This window comes from Hordeum vulgare, chromosome 5H, assembly GCF_904849725.1.
Source record: "Hordeum vulgare subsp. vulgare chromosome 5H, MorexV3_pseudomolecules_assembly, whole genome shotgun sequence".
Lineage (NCBI taxonomy): Eukaryota > Viridiplantae > Streptophyta > Magnoliopsida > Poales > Poaceae > Hordeum > Hordeum vulgare.
The window spans coordinates 4117089-4133645 of NC_058522.1; the positions used below are offsets into that span (position 1 = coordinate 4117089).

The 16557-nt window shown below is 44.6% G+C and overlaps 1 protein-coding gene across 3 annotated transcripts; it reads left to right on the plus strand.

The window, feature by feature from the left end:
* The first annotated feature begins 10306 nt into the window (after nt 1–10306).
* LOC123396085 lies at nt 10307–16237 on the plus strand. Of its 3 annotated transcripts, XR_006609894.1 has the most exons (5): nt 12389–12651; nt 14475–14575; nt 14760–14953; nt 15626–16069; nt 16102–16237. XR_006609894.1 is itself a non-coding variant. In XM_045091123.1 (4 exons), the coding sequence occupies exons 2-4, from the start codon at nt 14486–14488 to the stop codon at nt 15912–15914; spliced, it is 573 nt and encodes a 190-aa protein (XP_044947058.1). In that variant the 5' UTR covers nt 10307–10507; nt 14475–14485; the 3' UTR covers nt 15915–16237. The 3 variants fall into 3 exon arrangements, 2 of the variants coding, with proteins under 2 accessions (XP_044947058.1, XP_044947057.1); XM_045091123.1 differs by lacking the exon at nt 12389–12651 and adding an exon at nt 10307–10507 and having other exon boundaries at nt 15626–16237; XM_045091122.1 differs by having other exon boundaries at nt 15626–16237.
* Nucleotides 16238–16557: the final 320 nt, after the last annotated feature.

Here is a 16557-nt window from a genome sequence, read left to right on the forward strand (position 1 = left end):
ATGAGATGTGTCTACAACCAACTGCCGAAAGTCTTCTCGTGTTCCCCTTTAATCCAAGAGTCAGCCTTCCCCGGGTTTTCGGAGCGTAGAATATTCTTGTGTCTCACGATATACGGAGCCACCACGGTGGAATTGTGTAGAACTGTGTAGTGTGCTTGAGAGAAAGAATGTCCGTCCATACATACTTTTGCTTTCCTTCCTAGTGTGCCTTTTCCTGTCAGCCTACCCTCATACCGAGATTTAGGAACACCAATCGGCTTAAGGTCAGGAAGAAAGTCCACACAAAACTCAATGACCTCCTCTGTTCCATAGCCCTTGGAGATGCTTTCTTCTGGCCTAGCACGGTGACCAACATATTTCTTTAAGACTCCCATGAACCTCTCAAAGGGGAACATATTGTGTAGAAACACAGGACTGAGAATTATAATCTCTTCGACTAGGTGAACTAGGAGGTGTGTCATTATATTGAAGAAGGATGGGGGGAACAACAACTCAAAGCTGACCATACATTGGACCACATCAATCTGTAACCCTGATAGACTTTCTCGATCGATTACCTTCTGAGAAATTGCATTGAGGAATCCACATACCTTCACAATTGCCAGGCGAACATTTTCCGGTAGAATTCCCCTCAATGCAACCGGAAGTAATTGCGTCATAAGCACATGGCAGTCATGAGACTTTAGGTTTTGGAATTTTTTATCTTTCATATTTACGATTCCCTTTATATTCGACGAGAAGCCAGTCGGTACCTTGATACTGAAAAGGACTTCAAAGAAGATTTCCTTCTCTTCCTTAGTAAGAGCGTAGCTGGGACGCCCTTGAAACTGCCCTGGATGCATGCCATCCCTTCCTTTATGACGTTCCTGGTCCTCCCGTGCTTCAGGAATTCTTTTGACTTCCCATACAAGCCCAAGAAGCCTAGAATATTCACGCAGAGATTCTTCGTCAGGTGCATCACGTCGATTGCCGAGCGGACCTCATGGACTTCCCAGTAGGGTAGCTCCCAAAATATAGATTTCTTCTTCCACATGGGTACGCGCTTATCAGGGCCGTTAGGAACAGGTTGGCTGCCAGGACCCTTTCCAAAGATTACTTTTAAATCTTTGACCATATCAAATACTTCAACACCAGTACGGATGACAGGCTTCCCCCGGGGTTCTGCCTTGCCATTGAAATGCTTGCCTTTTTTCTTTAAGGGATGCTTGGGCGGAAGAAAACGACGATTGTACGGGTACACATTCTTCCTACATTTGTCCAGATATATACTGTCTGTCTGATCCAAATAGTGCGTGCATGCATTGTATCCCTTGTTTGACTGTCCTGAAATGTTACTAAGAGCAGGCCAATCATTGATGGTTACGAAAAGCAACGCTCGAAGGTCAAATTCCTCTTGTTTGTGCTCGTCCCACACACGTACACCTAGTTCGGCCCACAGCTATAAAAATTCATCAACTAATGGCCTTAGGTACACATCAATATCGTTGTCGGGTTGCTTTGGACCTTGGATAAGCACTGGCATCATAATGAACTTCCGCTTCATGCACAACCAAGGAGGAAGGTTATAGATACATAGAGTAACGGGCCAGGTGTTGTGACTGCAACTCTGCTCCCCAAAAGGATTCATGCCATCTATACTCAGACCTAACCATAAGTTCCTTGCATCAGCTGCAAATCTCGGGAACTCTCTCTCAATTTTTCTCAACTGCCGACCATCAGCGGTGTGCCTCAACTTATCGTCTTTCATACGATCTTCCATGTGCCATCGCAACAACTTCGCATGATCTTTATTTCTGAACAGACGTTTCAACCGTGGTATTATAGGAGCATACCACATCACCTTGGCAGGAACCCTCTTCCTGGGTGGCTCGCCCTCAATATCACCAGGGTCATCTTTTCTGATCTTGTACCGCAATGCAGTGCATACCGGGCATTTATCCATATTCTCGTACTTCTCACCGCGGTAGAGGATGCAGTCATTAGGGCATGCATGTATCTTCTGCACGTCTAATCCTAGAGGGCAGACAAGCTTCTTTGCTTCGTACGTGCTGGCGGGCAATTCGTTCTTTCTTGGAAGCATCTTCTTCATCAGTACCAGCAACTTTTCGAATGACGAGTCAGTCACACCGGTCTCTGCCTTCCACTTCAGCAATTCCAGTGTGCTACCCAGCTTCTTCTGGCCATCTTCACAAGTTGGGTACAAAATTTGTTGTGGTCCTGTAACATCTGCTCGAACTGCAACCTCTCCTTTTCTGTGTCGCAACCTCGCCGTGCCTCAGAAATGACCCGGCCAAGATCATCAGCGGGCTCATCTGGTTCCCTTTCTTCATCCTGATCTTCTTCTTCATTGTCTTCCATTGCGGTATCAGCATACTCAGGGAACATAGATCGGTAGTTGTCATCATCGTTCTCTTCTTCTTCATCGTCGTCTTCCATCATAACCCCTCTTTCTCCGTGCTTGGTCCAAACATTATAGCCCGCATAAAACCGGACTGTAGCAGGTGGCTCTGAATGACTCTTGAGGAAGTGTAATCCTTCTCATTCCGGCATTCAACACATGGACAAAACATAAAGCCACCACCATGCTTGTTCGCATCGGCTGCATCTCGAAAGGAATGCACGCCTTCTCTATAAGCGGTTGTGCGTCGATCACCGTACATCCATGGATGGCTCATCTGCGTTATACGACAGTATATCAAATACAATCACGATCCTAAAAATTAGTACCGCACGGTCTAAACGAGGAAATATAGTTGCTAACCTTTTAGAATAAGTAGAAATAAAGAGGAAGAGGTTTAAGCGTGGCTCGGGCATCTCATATCGTAGTTGTGTTCGGTGAACTGAAGCGGCATCGCTCTAACACACATTTCAACAAACACCTCTAGTGCATGAAAAAAAATGGAGAGCTAGCACACAGCCACACTCTTCCATCCAAGAAAAATGCAAGGAAGAGGGGAGAGGGGGGCTGTGCTATATATAGGCAGAGGACTTTAGTCCCGGTTTGAGGCACAAACCGGGACTAAAGGTGGCGCACATGCGGGCTACACACCGCGTAGCCCTTTAGTCCCGGTTTGGGACACAAACCGGGACTAAAGGCTCCTTACGGGCCGGGACCAAAGCCTCGTGGGAGGCAATGCGATTTGGGGCGACGTGGCCGGGCCTTTAGTCCCGGCCCAGAGGCAGGCCGGGACTAAAGGGTCCAGGCCAAAGCCCTCTTTTCTACTAGTGTCATCAGCATGTGTTTGTTATCCGATATACCCAACCACTTTGTGTAGTGGCCAATAATTCATATGGTGTTTCTAGATCGTTCAGTGAATATACTCTATCAATCATCCATTCATCCCTAGTTTTCTCATTCATGCATCTAATTACATGCAAAGGACGATTCAAACTAATATCCACTAGTCAACAACCCGTGCATTTGCACGGTCTAGTTTTAATGCATGGTTACTTAGCAATGGTCTCGTGAAAGTATATTGATTTTGGAAATAGTGGTTAGTCTTATACTTGTCAGATTTTTTTGTTATGTGTGTAGTTCCTTCAAAACAAATGTGAAAACCAAAGTGCTAATTTTTGTGGGTATCTTAAAACGGAAATCAAATGCTTTATAATTTTAACATTTAAATGAAATATAATAAAGCATAGAATAGTTTCATTCAACTTATTGATTTTGTTTTTTTCCATGCCTTATAGAAATGTTATTTTTTTAGTTCATTTTACGATGCCTTTCCCGCATCCTCGTCGTCGACTTGGCGGAGGACACCTTCTTGATCAGAGAGGCCATGTCCGGGACTGGGCTCTGTCCGGCTGGTATTGGGAGGTGCTACCTTCCGGGGGACGTAGGTTGGTGAGGAGGCAGCCCGTTGTTGACCCGATCCTTGTTTGGTGGCGGTCGCGTGGGCCAGTGATGGTGCCGAGGCTTCCGGACACCGCAGAGGTGGTACGTCACCGTGTCAGCGAGGAGGACGAGCACGTCCGTCGCTACATGGTTGCATTGGAGGGCAGGTTCGACAATACCTGGCAGGTTCTTCAGGGATCTCATTGGAGCTATGATCCTGTGATGGTTCCTTCTATTTGGTTGTCCACCTCCCGCAATGATACCCGTCGGGCTCTACGGTTCTAGCTGTATTAATGATGCTTTATGTATGATAGTATTCGAGGAGTATTAATTAGTGATAATATTCGACGATGTATGGACACAAGAGATCGATGATGTAGTCTTGCTTATAATTGAATGCATGCTAATTTGAATACTACTTTATTTTACGATTTGTTTTTGCTTATTGAATGTTCAAATTGGAAAAGTACTCCTACTTTGAATGCTAAAATTAGAGAGCACTATGCAGAAATCTAGGAGCCCCCATCCATCATCCGCGCCGTCGTCCCCGTCACCGACCCCCCCTCCAACCTCGAGTCAGGGTCTATATTGTTTTATGCTATTTTACCTTGAATAGGGTATTTAATTAGGTCCTCCCTAATACTAATGATCATGTTGCTGTAAATGTTGTATGACAATATTGTAAAGGGTAGTAATTGGTCTCTTCTGCTGCTTTTCAGAGATGGAGTTCTTCACGGTTATACTTGAGAAATCCTCCAAGCTGGTGCTGCCGCACAATTTTCTGAAGATGCTGGACAGCCATCGGCCACAGAACATGAAGCTGAGGCAGGCCGGCAACGGGCTTCGCAAGCTGTGGGACGTGGAGGTGGTGTTCGACGCCGATGGCCACATGTACCTAGATCGTGGCTGGAAGCAGTTCGTCCGTGCCTACGACCTGGGGATCGGGTACTTCCTTGTCTTCAGGTACGACGGCAACGCCACGTTCGCCGTGAAGGTGTTCGACACGACTATGTGTCGGAGGCGTTACTAGGACGACGACGATGCCGGTACGCTCTGTCTCTTCTTCCTCTCCATTAGGCTATCTCTCACACCCATTTTTAAAAAAACTTTTTCGCATTTGGCAAGGCAATGGGAGCAGGAGCAGCGAGTACTGCGATAGGTGCTATGTCTACGGCAGCAGCGACTCTGGCAGCAAAAGTAGCAGCGACTCTGGCGACAGCCAAAGTAGCAGCGACGATGGCCTCGCGATGGATGTCCCACAGCTGGGCGACAGGGCCATGCCAATTGTGGTAGAGGAGTACATCCCACAGCCTGGCCTGGGGCTTCGCCGCTCTAAGCGCATCAAGATGATGAAGGAGAAGGTGAAGAAGCAGGAGTGAATATCTTAAGAACCTGATGGCTTTAATCTTTATAGTATAAACCTTTTAAGTACGATAGTGTTGAACTGCTACTGCACTTTTAAGTATGATGGTGTTGTGCCTGATGAAATTTTGTGCATGCTCATGGATGCTCCTTGTTATTATGATGCATGATGATGCATGATTAGTAGGACTTGTTATTATATATGATGATGTATGATGCGAGCATGAAGAGTTATTATATATCAACGGGTGAAATGAACATAGCAGTAGCGTTGGTAAACCAAGCACGAAGATAAAAGAGGACATTTCTCTCTATTAGCTATCTAATAACAACCTAAATTAACCCCCAAAATCCCTAAACCAGCCACTTTCAAAAACAAAAAACCTCAGCTGCAGCCAATTTCTGACGCGTGGATGCCTTTTGTCCCGGTTTATGTCACCAACCGGGACCAAAGGCCCCCCTGCCTGGGCTGCCCTCAGCGGCCACGTGGATGCCCATCTGTCCCGGTTCGTGTAAGAACCGGGACTAAAGGGGGAAGGCATCAGTAACGACCTATTAGTGCCGGTTCAAGAACCGGGACTAATGGCCCTTACGAACCGGGACAAATGCCCCGTTTTCTACTAGTGAGTACCCCCATTCGCTATTTCTTTACCGATTATTACGTTGTTCTTTCCTGTGTTTTGCTAAGAACTCATCATTTATGTTAATGTTGTGTTTGGATGTCTGTGTTGGAGGCCTTTGATTGAATTAGTTTCAATTCCAATTTAAACATGAATATAAATTCGGCTGTTTGGGTGTTAAGTGTTAACTGAATTGGTTTGAGGAAACTTAGTGAGGTTTCAATACACAATTCTGTTCGGACGGCAAACTATGAAAATTGCGCACCATTAATCGTGTTTGCATAGCAAGATAAGTGTATTCATCAAAACAATTTATTTTCAAAGGAATAATGGAAAGGTCAGTCCCATATTTAAATTAACATGATATTTTCACAACAACTAGCACCCGATTTCCGCATCTAGAAAAAAGAGTGGGCCCCAAATTTAACCTAGAAACAAACCAATGGTTGGTTTAAACCTCCCTCGCCTAGCCCGACAGAGCCAGTTGCCGAGCCTGCCGGATAAGAGCGAGGCAGCCCGATGGAGCCAATTGCCGTTCCATGCCAACTCAATGAGGAGTGGCCAACTGCTCCATGCCGGCACACAGCAAGGAGCACGACAGTAGCCGCGCCATCCATCCTCGACGTGCGCATAGTCGCGCCATGCAGTCAAAGAAAGCCGATTTGCACGGACATCGACGTGGTGGAAGCCCGCACGTCCGCTCTCGTCACCATCGTCAAGGAGAAGTAGAACACGTGAGGTCGTCGCTGCTTTGGTTCCCAAGATGGCAATCGCGCCGCATGCGAGTCATCCGACGTTGACAGCCGGTGTCTCGTTCTCTCTCGCCGGCCACCGCCGTTCCTCGCCCCAAAAACAAGCATGGATGCACGCTTCATGGAAGTGGATGCAACCATTCCACTCGGGCCTGAAGCACCATCTTTGCCACTCCGACGATCGGCATAACTGGAGATAGGAAAAGGGGGAGGAATATACCTCGGGGGCTCCAGGCAGTCTGGTGAGTGAACTGCGGACATGGAAAGACAAAAGAATCCGCCGCGGTCAGCCGTAAACTAGTGCAGTGTATCTGTATCGTAGGAGTGGAGCTCCGTGCGATCGTACGTGTACATAGTTTTATCTTTTTAGTTTAAGTATGTTCAAAATTGTAGTCTCTTCATTCTAAAATATGTGACTCAACTTTATATTAACCTTGAACTAAAATTAATATAAAGTTGAGTCATTTATTTTGGAACGGAGCGAGTAAACGTTTTCATCCGGTTTATACGAAATCCGTCTTATATGAAATTCACCCGTGTTTGCATGAATTTTATTCGATTCGTTCAAATGGTTGTCAAAATATATCGACTGATATCATCTATCCGTGGACGAATGCTAGAGGAAATTTATACTCCATCCGTTCTTCAATATAAGTCTTTTTTAATAGATTGTACTAGAAGACTACATACGAAATAAAATGAATGAACGTATATACTCTGAAATCTTCCCTAATAATAAAGCGCGGAGCACTTCTGTCATCCGTAGCCGCCTTTTTGCAAAAAAAAAGCCCCAGATGTATTGAGTATTCAACCTGCGGTCCACGTAATAAGTCAGCCCGAACCGGTACGCGCGATAAAAAAAACCCAGCCACCCGCACGACCCTGCTCATCTCCATCTCCAGCGTGCCACCACCTCTTACCCCACCCCACCGGATCCATGTCGGGTGCCTACGGGCGTGGGGCGGCGGCGGCGCGCGACACAGTTGGCGATGGGCGGCGCGACGGCTGGGCGCGGGGGCTTCGGCTCGGCGGATTTGGCCGGGGGAACGGGCGACGCGGCGAGGAGGTCGCCGGGGGGGGGGGGCGCTAGGGGCGGCGGTGGCCGACATATGTCCAATCCAACCACGCAAAGAAAGCAAAGCCCGAGCATCTTTCTCTAACCTTGAGAATGGCGTCAATGGGGTAATCGTCTCCCAGCTTTGGATCCATCAGCCTCCTGATGCCTTCCTTCGGATCTGGTGCGTTGAGAGCCTCCTCAAACTACACCTATTTCAGTGTATGGTAAAGTCATCAAACAGGCAAGGTAAATAAGTTCAGCAAGGACCCAAAGCCAGGAGCGAAAGTGTCCAATTTAGTCCATAAACTGGTTTAATGGTTCAAACAATGCATCTTCAATTTCTGATAAAGGAAATTTGTTTGTTGTTGATGTAGCTACTTCACTGAAATTTGACCCTAGCTTTTTCGCTGGTGCTGCAAGAACAACAGTTTCTACAAAATGGCAAAAATAAATCACTGCATGTTCTTACACAGTACCAGAACGTCCACTGAGCCAAAGAACACATACCATGTGAAGTTTTTTTCAATCTCTTGTGTGTACACAAACAACACCCAATAGCAACCGCAAGTAACAAGATGGCCCCGACCACAGCACATACGATGATTATGATGGTGCCATGGCTAATACTATCGCTTGCCCCTGTAGACCATTGTTGCCTGACCAGCTGCAGCAGGTAAGAAATCAAAACAGAAGGAACATCCTAAAGCATACTGTCGGGTCGGTTTTTTCTCAGTTTAAAAATGCCTTCAAATCCTAGGGGACAAATATATAGTTGTGCTCTCTACGTATGGAACCATTATATCTCACCAAATTTAAGTGAAGCTTGTCCAGCCAAAGTAGTGTTCTCAAGCACAATATTACACATTAATTAATCATATATTACACATTAATTAATCCAAAAATATGCTAGCTACATTTGCCTAAAGAGAAAGTACGGACTTGAAAATAACGCTCTTCTTAGAAAGTGACTTTGGAATATGTCCGAAAAGCCTATTGTTCTGAATATACCTGCAATGGTTGAAATCAGTGAGTGCATCTTGATCAAATGCATTTGTTAGAAAGATAAAATTAATAGCATTGACAAAAATTTGAGCACAGAGCATGAGGAAACAAAGAGAGGAAGGACAGTCTGGACCACTGTATCAACTTCCATTCTCCATAGTAAGGTGTTGGATAAACAAAGTCCATAAAATATGAAGAACTTACAACTCTTTGAGGTTAGGTAGTTCTTCCAAAGAGGATGGTAGTGCACCATTTAACTGATTGTTTTTAAGGTGACTGCATATATATATAAAACCACCTTGGATTAGTTCAATAAATCCTGCAGAATGCTTACCTGGTAAGATGTACCTTTTGTGATACTTTGGGGCGGTGATTACGAAAGATATCCAGCATGTTTTAATATAGCTCATTGGATATTTTTCTATAGCGTATAATTTTTTTCCGTCTTCCGTTGCAACGCAAGAGCCTTTTGCTAGTATATCTATATACGCAGATCAACCTGTGGTTGGATGGTTAGGAGGACTCTTAATAAAAGATTTTAAAAATATATATGTTTAAAAACGGAGGGAGTGGATTACATACGAAGACATGCACCCTACGAGTCGACGACGGTTTTGACCTTTTAGGAAAAGCAATTTGAATCACGTGTTGAAAGAGAAATTAAATAGAGGGCACCTGTCTGTGTTAGTAGTAGCACTTTTTTACCAGGCTTCAAATATCTCTGGCGGTCTGGTCGACACGTACACGTGCATGCACGACTTGCATCGCCACGTATGTGTTTGCTTCTCCTGAGGTCGGCTGAGACGACAGACAGGAACGGGCGAACGGCAAGCGGAGACGAGAGGCACCTGCCAACCTCTGGATCTGGATGATTAATTTTGTGTGCCGACCTCTACTAGATACGCATCGGATTTTTTCACTGTTTTAACTTTTTTTCTAAACATGAGCACAAAATAAACCAGATTTGAAATCATTTCACGATCTGACCCTTTTAGAAACGCCACAAGCCGTGGCGTTGCTGCCCCCACTATGCAACGCATGTCTACCGTGGCGTTGCTGCCCTACAGTGATACGCCTGTCTACCGTGGCGTTTTTTCTTTTTTGCAACGCCAGTCTAAAGTGGCGTTGCAGACCCACTGTGAAACGCCAACAGTGCTGGCGTTGCTGTCCTACAGTGACACGCCTGTCTACCGTGACGTTTTTTTTTCTTGCAACGCCAGTCTAATGTGGCGTTGCAGGCCGATTGTGAAACGCCAACAGTGCTGGGTTGCAGACCCATTATGGAACGCAGCGACGACATCCAGCCAGCCCACGGCATGCTGCCAGCAACATGTGTACTGCTGAAACGCCATGGACCATGGCGTTTCACTCGTGGCCTGCAACGCCACATTAAACTGGCATTTGAGTGGGTCTGCAACGTCACATTAGACTGGCGTTTTTATGTGCGTCTGCAACGCCACATTAGACTGGCGTTTCTATGTGCGTCTGCAACGTCACGGGCTCTGACGTTTTAAAAAAGGTCAGATCGTGAAATGGTATCAATCAGAGTTTATTCCGTGAAATACTTTCATTCCATGGATCAAAATCGTGAAAAAATCCATACGCATCGTGGTGGCAATGCCTCAACTTTCCACACTCCTACTACTAGTACTACTAATGGGAGGAAGCATCGTACGTGTCCGCTCGTTCAAGATAAGTTGCTATATATCCACTACGTATATATTTTGCGTCGGGGTAGGCGATATATAGCGGATGGACTCCGGAGAGAAATAAAACTTGGAACCCATTCGTTCGCGGCCAAAATCGTACTGCTCCGGCGAGGCTTCCGTCCCAGTCTCCGGCGAGTCCCATTAATTGCTGCGCGCCCTTCGTCCAGGTAAGGATTCATTCCTCCATCTACTCCTGTTTTTTCTCCTAGCTTCAGTGCTCCACTAGACTTGCTTTCAGTTCGTCACTTCTTGCCAAGCCGCAGCGCATGTTCATTACTCCCTCCGTTTTCTAAATAAATATAAGTCTTTTAAACGATCTTATTAAAGATTTTTATACGAAGCAAAATAATTAAATATACACTTTAAAATACGTCTATATACATCCATATATAGTTCATTAGCAAAACCTTTAAAAAGACTTATATTTAAGAACCAAGGGAGTAGTTCGTAGGCTCCGCAGTCTTCTTTGCTTTTTATTATATCTGACAGGATTAAAAGATGCATGCTTAATGAGGGCTGTGGTAGAATAGATCAGTACGTATTTTTAAGCACTACTGCTTATCTATATACTTCCTTTGTTTTTAAATATATATATTTTTAAATTTTATTAGTAAACTACATACAAAACAAAATGAATGAACTTACATTTTAAAATATGTTTATGTACATTCATATATATTTTATAGTGTAATCTCTTAAAGGTTTTATATTTAGAAACAAAAAGAGTAAAAAGGATGCCTAACTAAAAAATCAAACAGATTTAAAAATTTTGGGATAATTCATTTTGTGAATTAGTTACGTTTTTGATTAAATTTTTCCATTTTTCCGTGTATCGACGAGGGCGACAGGGATTTGCAGACGTCAGTAGTTCCTATTTTTCCTACTCTCGTATGAGTGTCCAACATGGGGTATTGCCCTTCGGGGGAACAAAAGTGAATCTCGTGTCCGTCGGCATCACTTTTTGGTGTGGTGTGGTGGGGCACATGATCAGCGCATGTCGACCGACGTTGATGGGTGAACCCACGGTCCCTACACGCGTGCACGGTGCACCTCGCCCCAAAATATGTCTCGTACTCCCTCCGTTTCAAAATAACTGTCTTAATTTTGTACTAGATCTAGTATAAAATTATACTAAGCTTCAGACATTTATTTTAAGACGGAGGGAGTACTATATATGGACCATGCATCACATGCAGTCCTTCATGAAAATCTGTCACGGACAAGTAAGGCCCTCTCACTCCTCTCCTATCCATCAGGCCGCGACTCAAACGGAAGGATTCATTTTCGTCTATCCATGTGTTATTTAATTTCGTGCGGACAAAAATAATTGTCTAACACTCTGGCTCATATTTATTTCACTCTTGTCAAACTTCTCCTCCCACCTGAGTTGTTTCTTCTTGCTGACCCGCCACTGCTACCACCCATCCACTGTCCCCTCTCCTCTTCTCGTACATATCTTTTCCTTTTCTCTCTCTTATCATCCCCAGCCTCCTCCATCATATGCTCATCCTCATTGTCCTCCTCCCGAGTCATCATTCATGTTCACAAGTTGATCCCTGTCCGAAAATGTATGAATTGCCATTGGAGATGTAGGGCGCCTTTTGGCATTTTATGAAAAGACAATTTGAATCTCGTGTTGCCGTCAATAAGGTACAGTCAGCAGGCTGTAAGGATTAAAATACTATATTTTTGCTGTGTTGGATGAGAGAGAAGAGGAGAGAGAAGGAAAGCGGGCTCTTCACGAAAAGCCAGCTCTAGCACGTGCTCCTAGGTGCTTTGTGAGAATGAAAGGTGGGTCATATATATGATAAAAGTAGTACTCTTTTATAGCTGACTATTGTACAAGCTAGCTATAAGACGTGTTTGCTTCTCCGGAGGTCGGGTGAGTGGACGACAGGCAGGAAGAGAGACGAGAGGCACCTGCCAACCTCTGAATTATTTATTAATCTTGTGTGCCGATCGACCTCTACTAGACGAGAGGCACCCTCAACTTTCCACCTTCCCTCCTCCTCCTACTACTGGTACTAGTGGAAGCGGTCGACCGGCCGCACGTACGCATGCAGATACGTGTCCGCTCGTTCACGGAACCGAGATACTTATATTTCGTGCGAGATATATATACTCCGGAGAGAAACTAAACTTGGAATCCATTCGCTCGCGGCCAGGCCACCGCTAGCTTCCTCCCCTCCCCACAGCGCGCCAATCCAAATCCAAGACCGTGCTGCTCCGGCGAGGTGCCCGTCCCAATCTCCGGCGAGGCTTGGTTCCTGCCGGCCGACCCCCGGCCGTTATATCGCTGCGCTTCGTCCAGGTGAGGATTCGTTCCTCTGCTCCTCCGTCTTAACTCTTCTTTCTCGGCTAGTTTATCGGCAGTGCTCCGTGAGGCTTGCTTTCAGCTCATCACTCCTTGCCAAGCCGCAGCGCATGTTCATTACTCCCTTTATTTTTAGGAACGAAATAAATGAATGTAAACTCTAAAATATGTCTATTTACATTCATATGTACTTCCTCTATATCTAAATACTTATAGTTGGGGGAAAAAAGCCAGGTCTTTCAACTACAAGTATTTAGATACAAACGGAGTATTTTTTTTATATATCGAAATTTTTAAAAGGTCTTATGTTTAAGAACGGAGGAAATAGTTTGAAAGCCTTGGGATGAAAGAAGTGAATCTCGTGTTTCCGTCGACATCAACTTTTCGGTGTGGCGCATCGGCGCAAGTCGACCAAGCGACGTTGATGGGTGAACCGACGGTCCCTACGAGCGTGCACCACCAGGGGCGAAGCCAGCCAAAACATGTCATGTAGTAACATGTACGCTTGTTCATGGGGTAGTATATGGACCCTGCATCACATGCGGTGACCCATGAAAGTCTGTCACGGACAAGTAAGACCCTCTCACTCCTCTCCTATCCATTAGTACTGCTATGGCTCTGGCTCCCCACAGCCAAAAGGTTTCGTTTCCGTTCCGATCCCCGGCGAGTTTGCTTCCTCCAACACTTCATGGTGCAGGGTTTAGCGGCCGCTTTTTTTATTTGGGCCTGTCCCGTCGGCTTCGAGCTATAACGTAAAGATCCTCCTTTTCATTTCTGCTATTCCCTCAGTCCCAAGTTATTTGTTGCATAAATGGATAGACGATATATCCATTTATGCGACAAGTAATTTGGGACGGAGGAGTACTTTAGTGCAACGGGAGTTTGGTTTTAGTTCTATTTATCCCGGCATTGTGTTACGTGGTGCCTCTGTCTTGATAATTGTTTGCTGATTTAAGTGTGTGTTTTCCCGAGCGACGACCGCTCATTTTTTGCATCTTTTGCCGATCAGAGTGGACACATAGCCCCTATTTTCATGACGACAATTGAGTCACAATACAAGCACATCAAGTACCCAATGAGATCATACATCCCTAGAGATTTAACCACATCCAAGGGATGTCAATGACTGAATAATCCAAACTACCACATGAACCAACCAAACACAAGTATCATCTTGACACAACGGTACCCTAGCTATCAAAATAAACAGAGTCACCGGACAACATGGCCACATCCTTGCGAACGTCTGAAGACTCCTCTCGCCACCAGAGAGTCTTTTAGAACCCTCGCTAAGAAAGCCTTGTAGTCCTCATTTATGCATAGGCCGGCACAAAGATCCGGCACGAAGATCTCCAGCAATGAACATAGAATAAATATCACATTAGTAGGATCAGTAGGCAATACACTTTGAAATCCTTGTTTTCCAAATAATCAAAAGTAAAAAGGCGGAGGCAATAGAGCCCGTATAGGCCGGAACAAAAACACCACTCACAAAACTCAAAGTTTTCACCATGCTTGGAGGGGTGGGAATTCTTGACACCGCTCCACTCGGTCGCGTGAATTCTCGACAAAGTTTTGGCTACATATGCAACTTAATCACATACATTTTAGGAAGTTTAATTAATTAAATTATACATTTACCAACTTTATATAGCTTAGAAGAAATGGAGCAATGCGGGTGACAATATTGATGCAAGAGGTAGCCCATCCTCGGGTAGCCTTATTCGAGCTAACCTTGCATACTTGCATTCATGCACTTGTTCATCTCTGTGTATCTATATGCGTGTGGCAATGCACTATCTAACTGATCTGCTCTGTAGTGAGATCATCGATGGGTAACAAATGTCTCGTGGTGGTGACCAGCATCCTCGCTGTGTTGACGGTCGTCTTTGGAGTCATCAGCGCGGTTCTCTTGGCGCTGGTATGCACGCATCGCATGCTAGATATATGTATTTCTCATTGTAACCTGCTAGATGTTATCTCTTTCTCACTCTAATTAACCTTTCACCAAGATTTCAAACAAACAAAAAAAACTTCGACCAAGCACAATCTAGTTGATAATAATATTATGGACTCTTCTTAACGGTGTGCATTCATTCATGCAGAAACATCACCAACATGACAATGGAGAGTTCTATACGTACCGGCGCTCGCCTGCGATGCCATGCGGCGTGGTGGCAGCCGTGTTGGCGTCGATGACGCAGATTCTTGCCAGTGTGGCCATCTGCTGTTGTGGGGCATGGCGGGTAACTAAGGGGGGCAAGCGCATCGCTGCAGTGGTCTTCTTCATCACCTCATGGTACATAAAAATTTCATTATTCACAAGTCAATATCCCGCCTACTTTCTGTCACTAGTCAAGGAAAATATCGTCACTAAAATTAATGCTAGTATATGTTTTTTTTCTGAATAAGGGGAAATTGCACCTCGGGCACTAATTAAACTTGAAAGGAGGTCCATGAAACTAGCAATTCAAACCGCTGCATGCTGGCCTATTTGCCACAGTGACTGCTTTAACAGGTGGCACTATGTGGCGTGGTGGGCTAAGATGTGGCGCGGCCCGAGAATTTTAGAATAGACGATGCTTCACGCGTTGCTGCGGAAAACTTATTAAAAATATATGGATAAACATTAGAAAACTAATGTTAATGCAAAAACCATTATAAAAATGTCTTGCTTAATTATCTAGAAAAAAAAAATCAAGCATGAGGGTATGTTTTGCATGAAGAGATTAATGAAAAAAATAACTTATGACTACATGCATGACTTGATGATGTGGCATTGTTGCATGAAGAGGAAAATTGGGTAGTGGGTTCTAGCTATTTAGGAATAGAAGATTCATTGTTCTTTTATTATCATTTCTTTTAGAATTTGAAAACTGAACTTTAATACATAATATATATCTACTTGGTGGCTTGTTCATTTAAATTGTATAATTAACATTGTCTCTATGCCATGCGTACATACTTGCAGGGTCCTTGCGATCATAGCAGTGCTACTATTTCTAGCAGGCGCCATGTTAGGGTTTGAAGGCTCTGCAAAGAAAACGGTTGGGAATGTTAGGATCGTCGGAGGTGTCGCTCTTTTCGTGATCGCGACATTTTTGTTTCTTGTAGTTGCTGCCCTTGATGTCACCTCATACCGACTAGTTCGGAAGAAGGACCACTACCAAGCATACGTTGGCAGTAATCCTCCTATGGTGCCAGCAACATCTAAAGACGGTCCGAACGCTTTTGCTCCTGCACCGCACAATCAAGTTTAAGGTTAGCTCTACCACCATGGAATGGTTGTGTTTGCCTTCCAAAGGAGGAAGGCCATGTATGGAACCCTGGTATGTCGAAGGCGTAGGCTTCGACCCATGCTAGCATCTTGTGTGTTTGTTACGGCTTCACTCAAATCATGAGAAGGAATTCAAAGGTTTATCTCAAATCATGAGAAGGAATTCAAAGGTTTATCTGTATTGCTTGAAACATATGTGCTTGTGAAGATTTTCTATGTGTTACAAAAGCCATTATAGGTGGCTGCCATCTGGATTCAGGACTATCAAAATCGGGAATGAATGTCCTAACTCATGTGTGTCTCTAATTGCCATCAGAGGGTTTGGTTTGGGTTTCTTCTTGTGAAGAATAGAAGAAGAGAGGAAGAGCAAATGATGAAATCGCTGTCTCATTGATTGAAGATGTGGGTATATATACCCCACTACAAAAGCGGTTACAAGGAGCAGTTGCTAAACTAAAGCAACCGACATAGCAGGGATTATCCCTTAATTAAATATATTTAATTAATTCCTAACACTCCCCCTAATCAATGCTTGTCTTTATAATATATATCATGTTGATAAAGACTCCTCCTTGTATGTGTTTGCCTTCGAGAATGTTCATCATCTTCATTTTGAGAAATCGTTG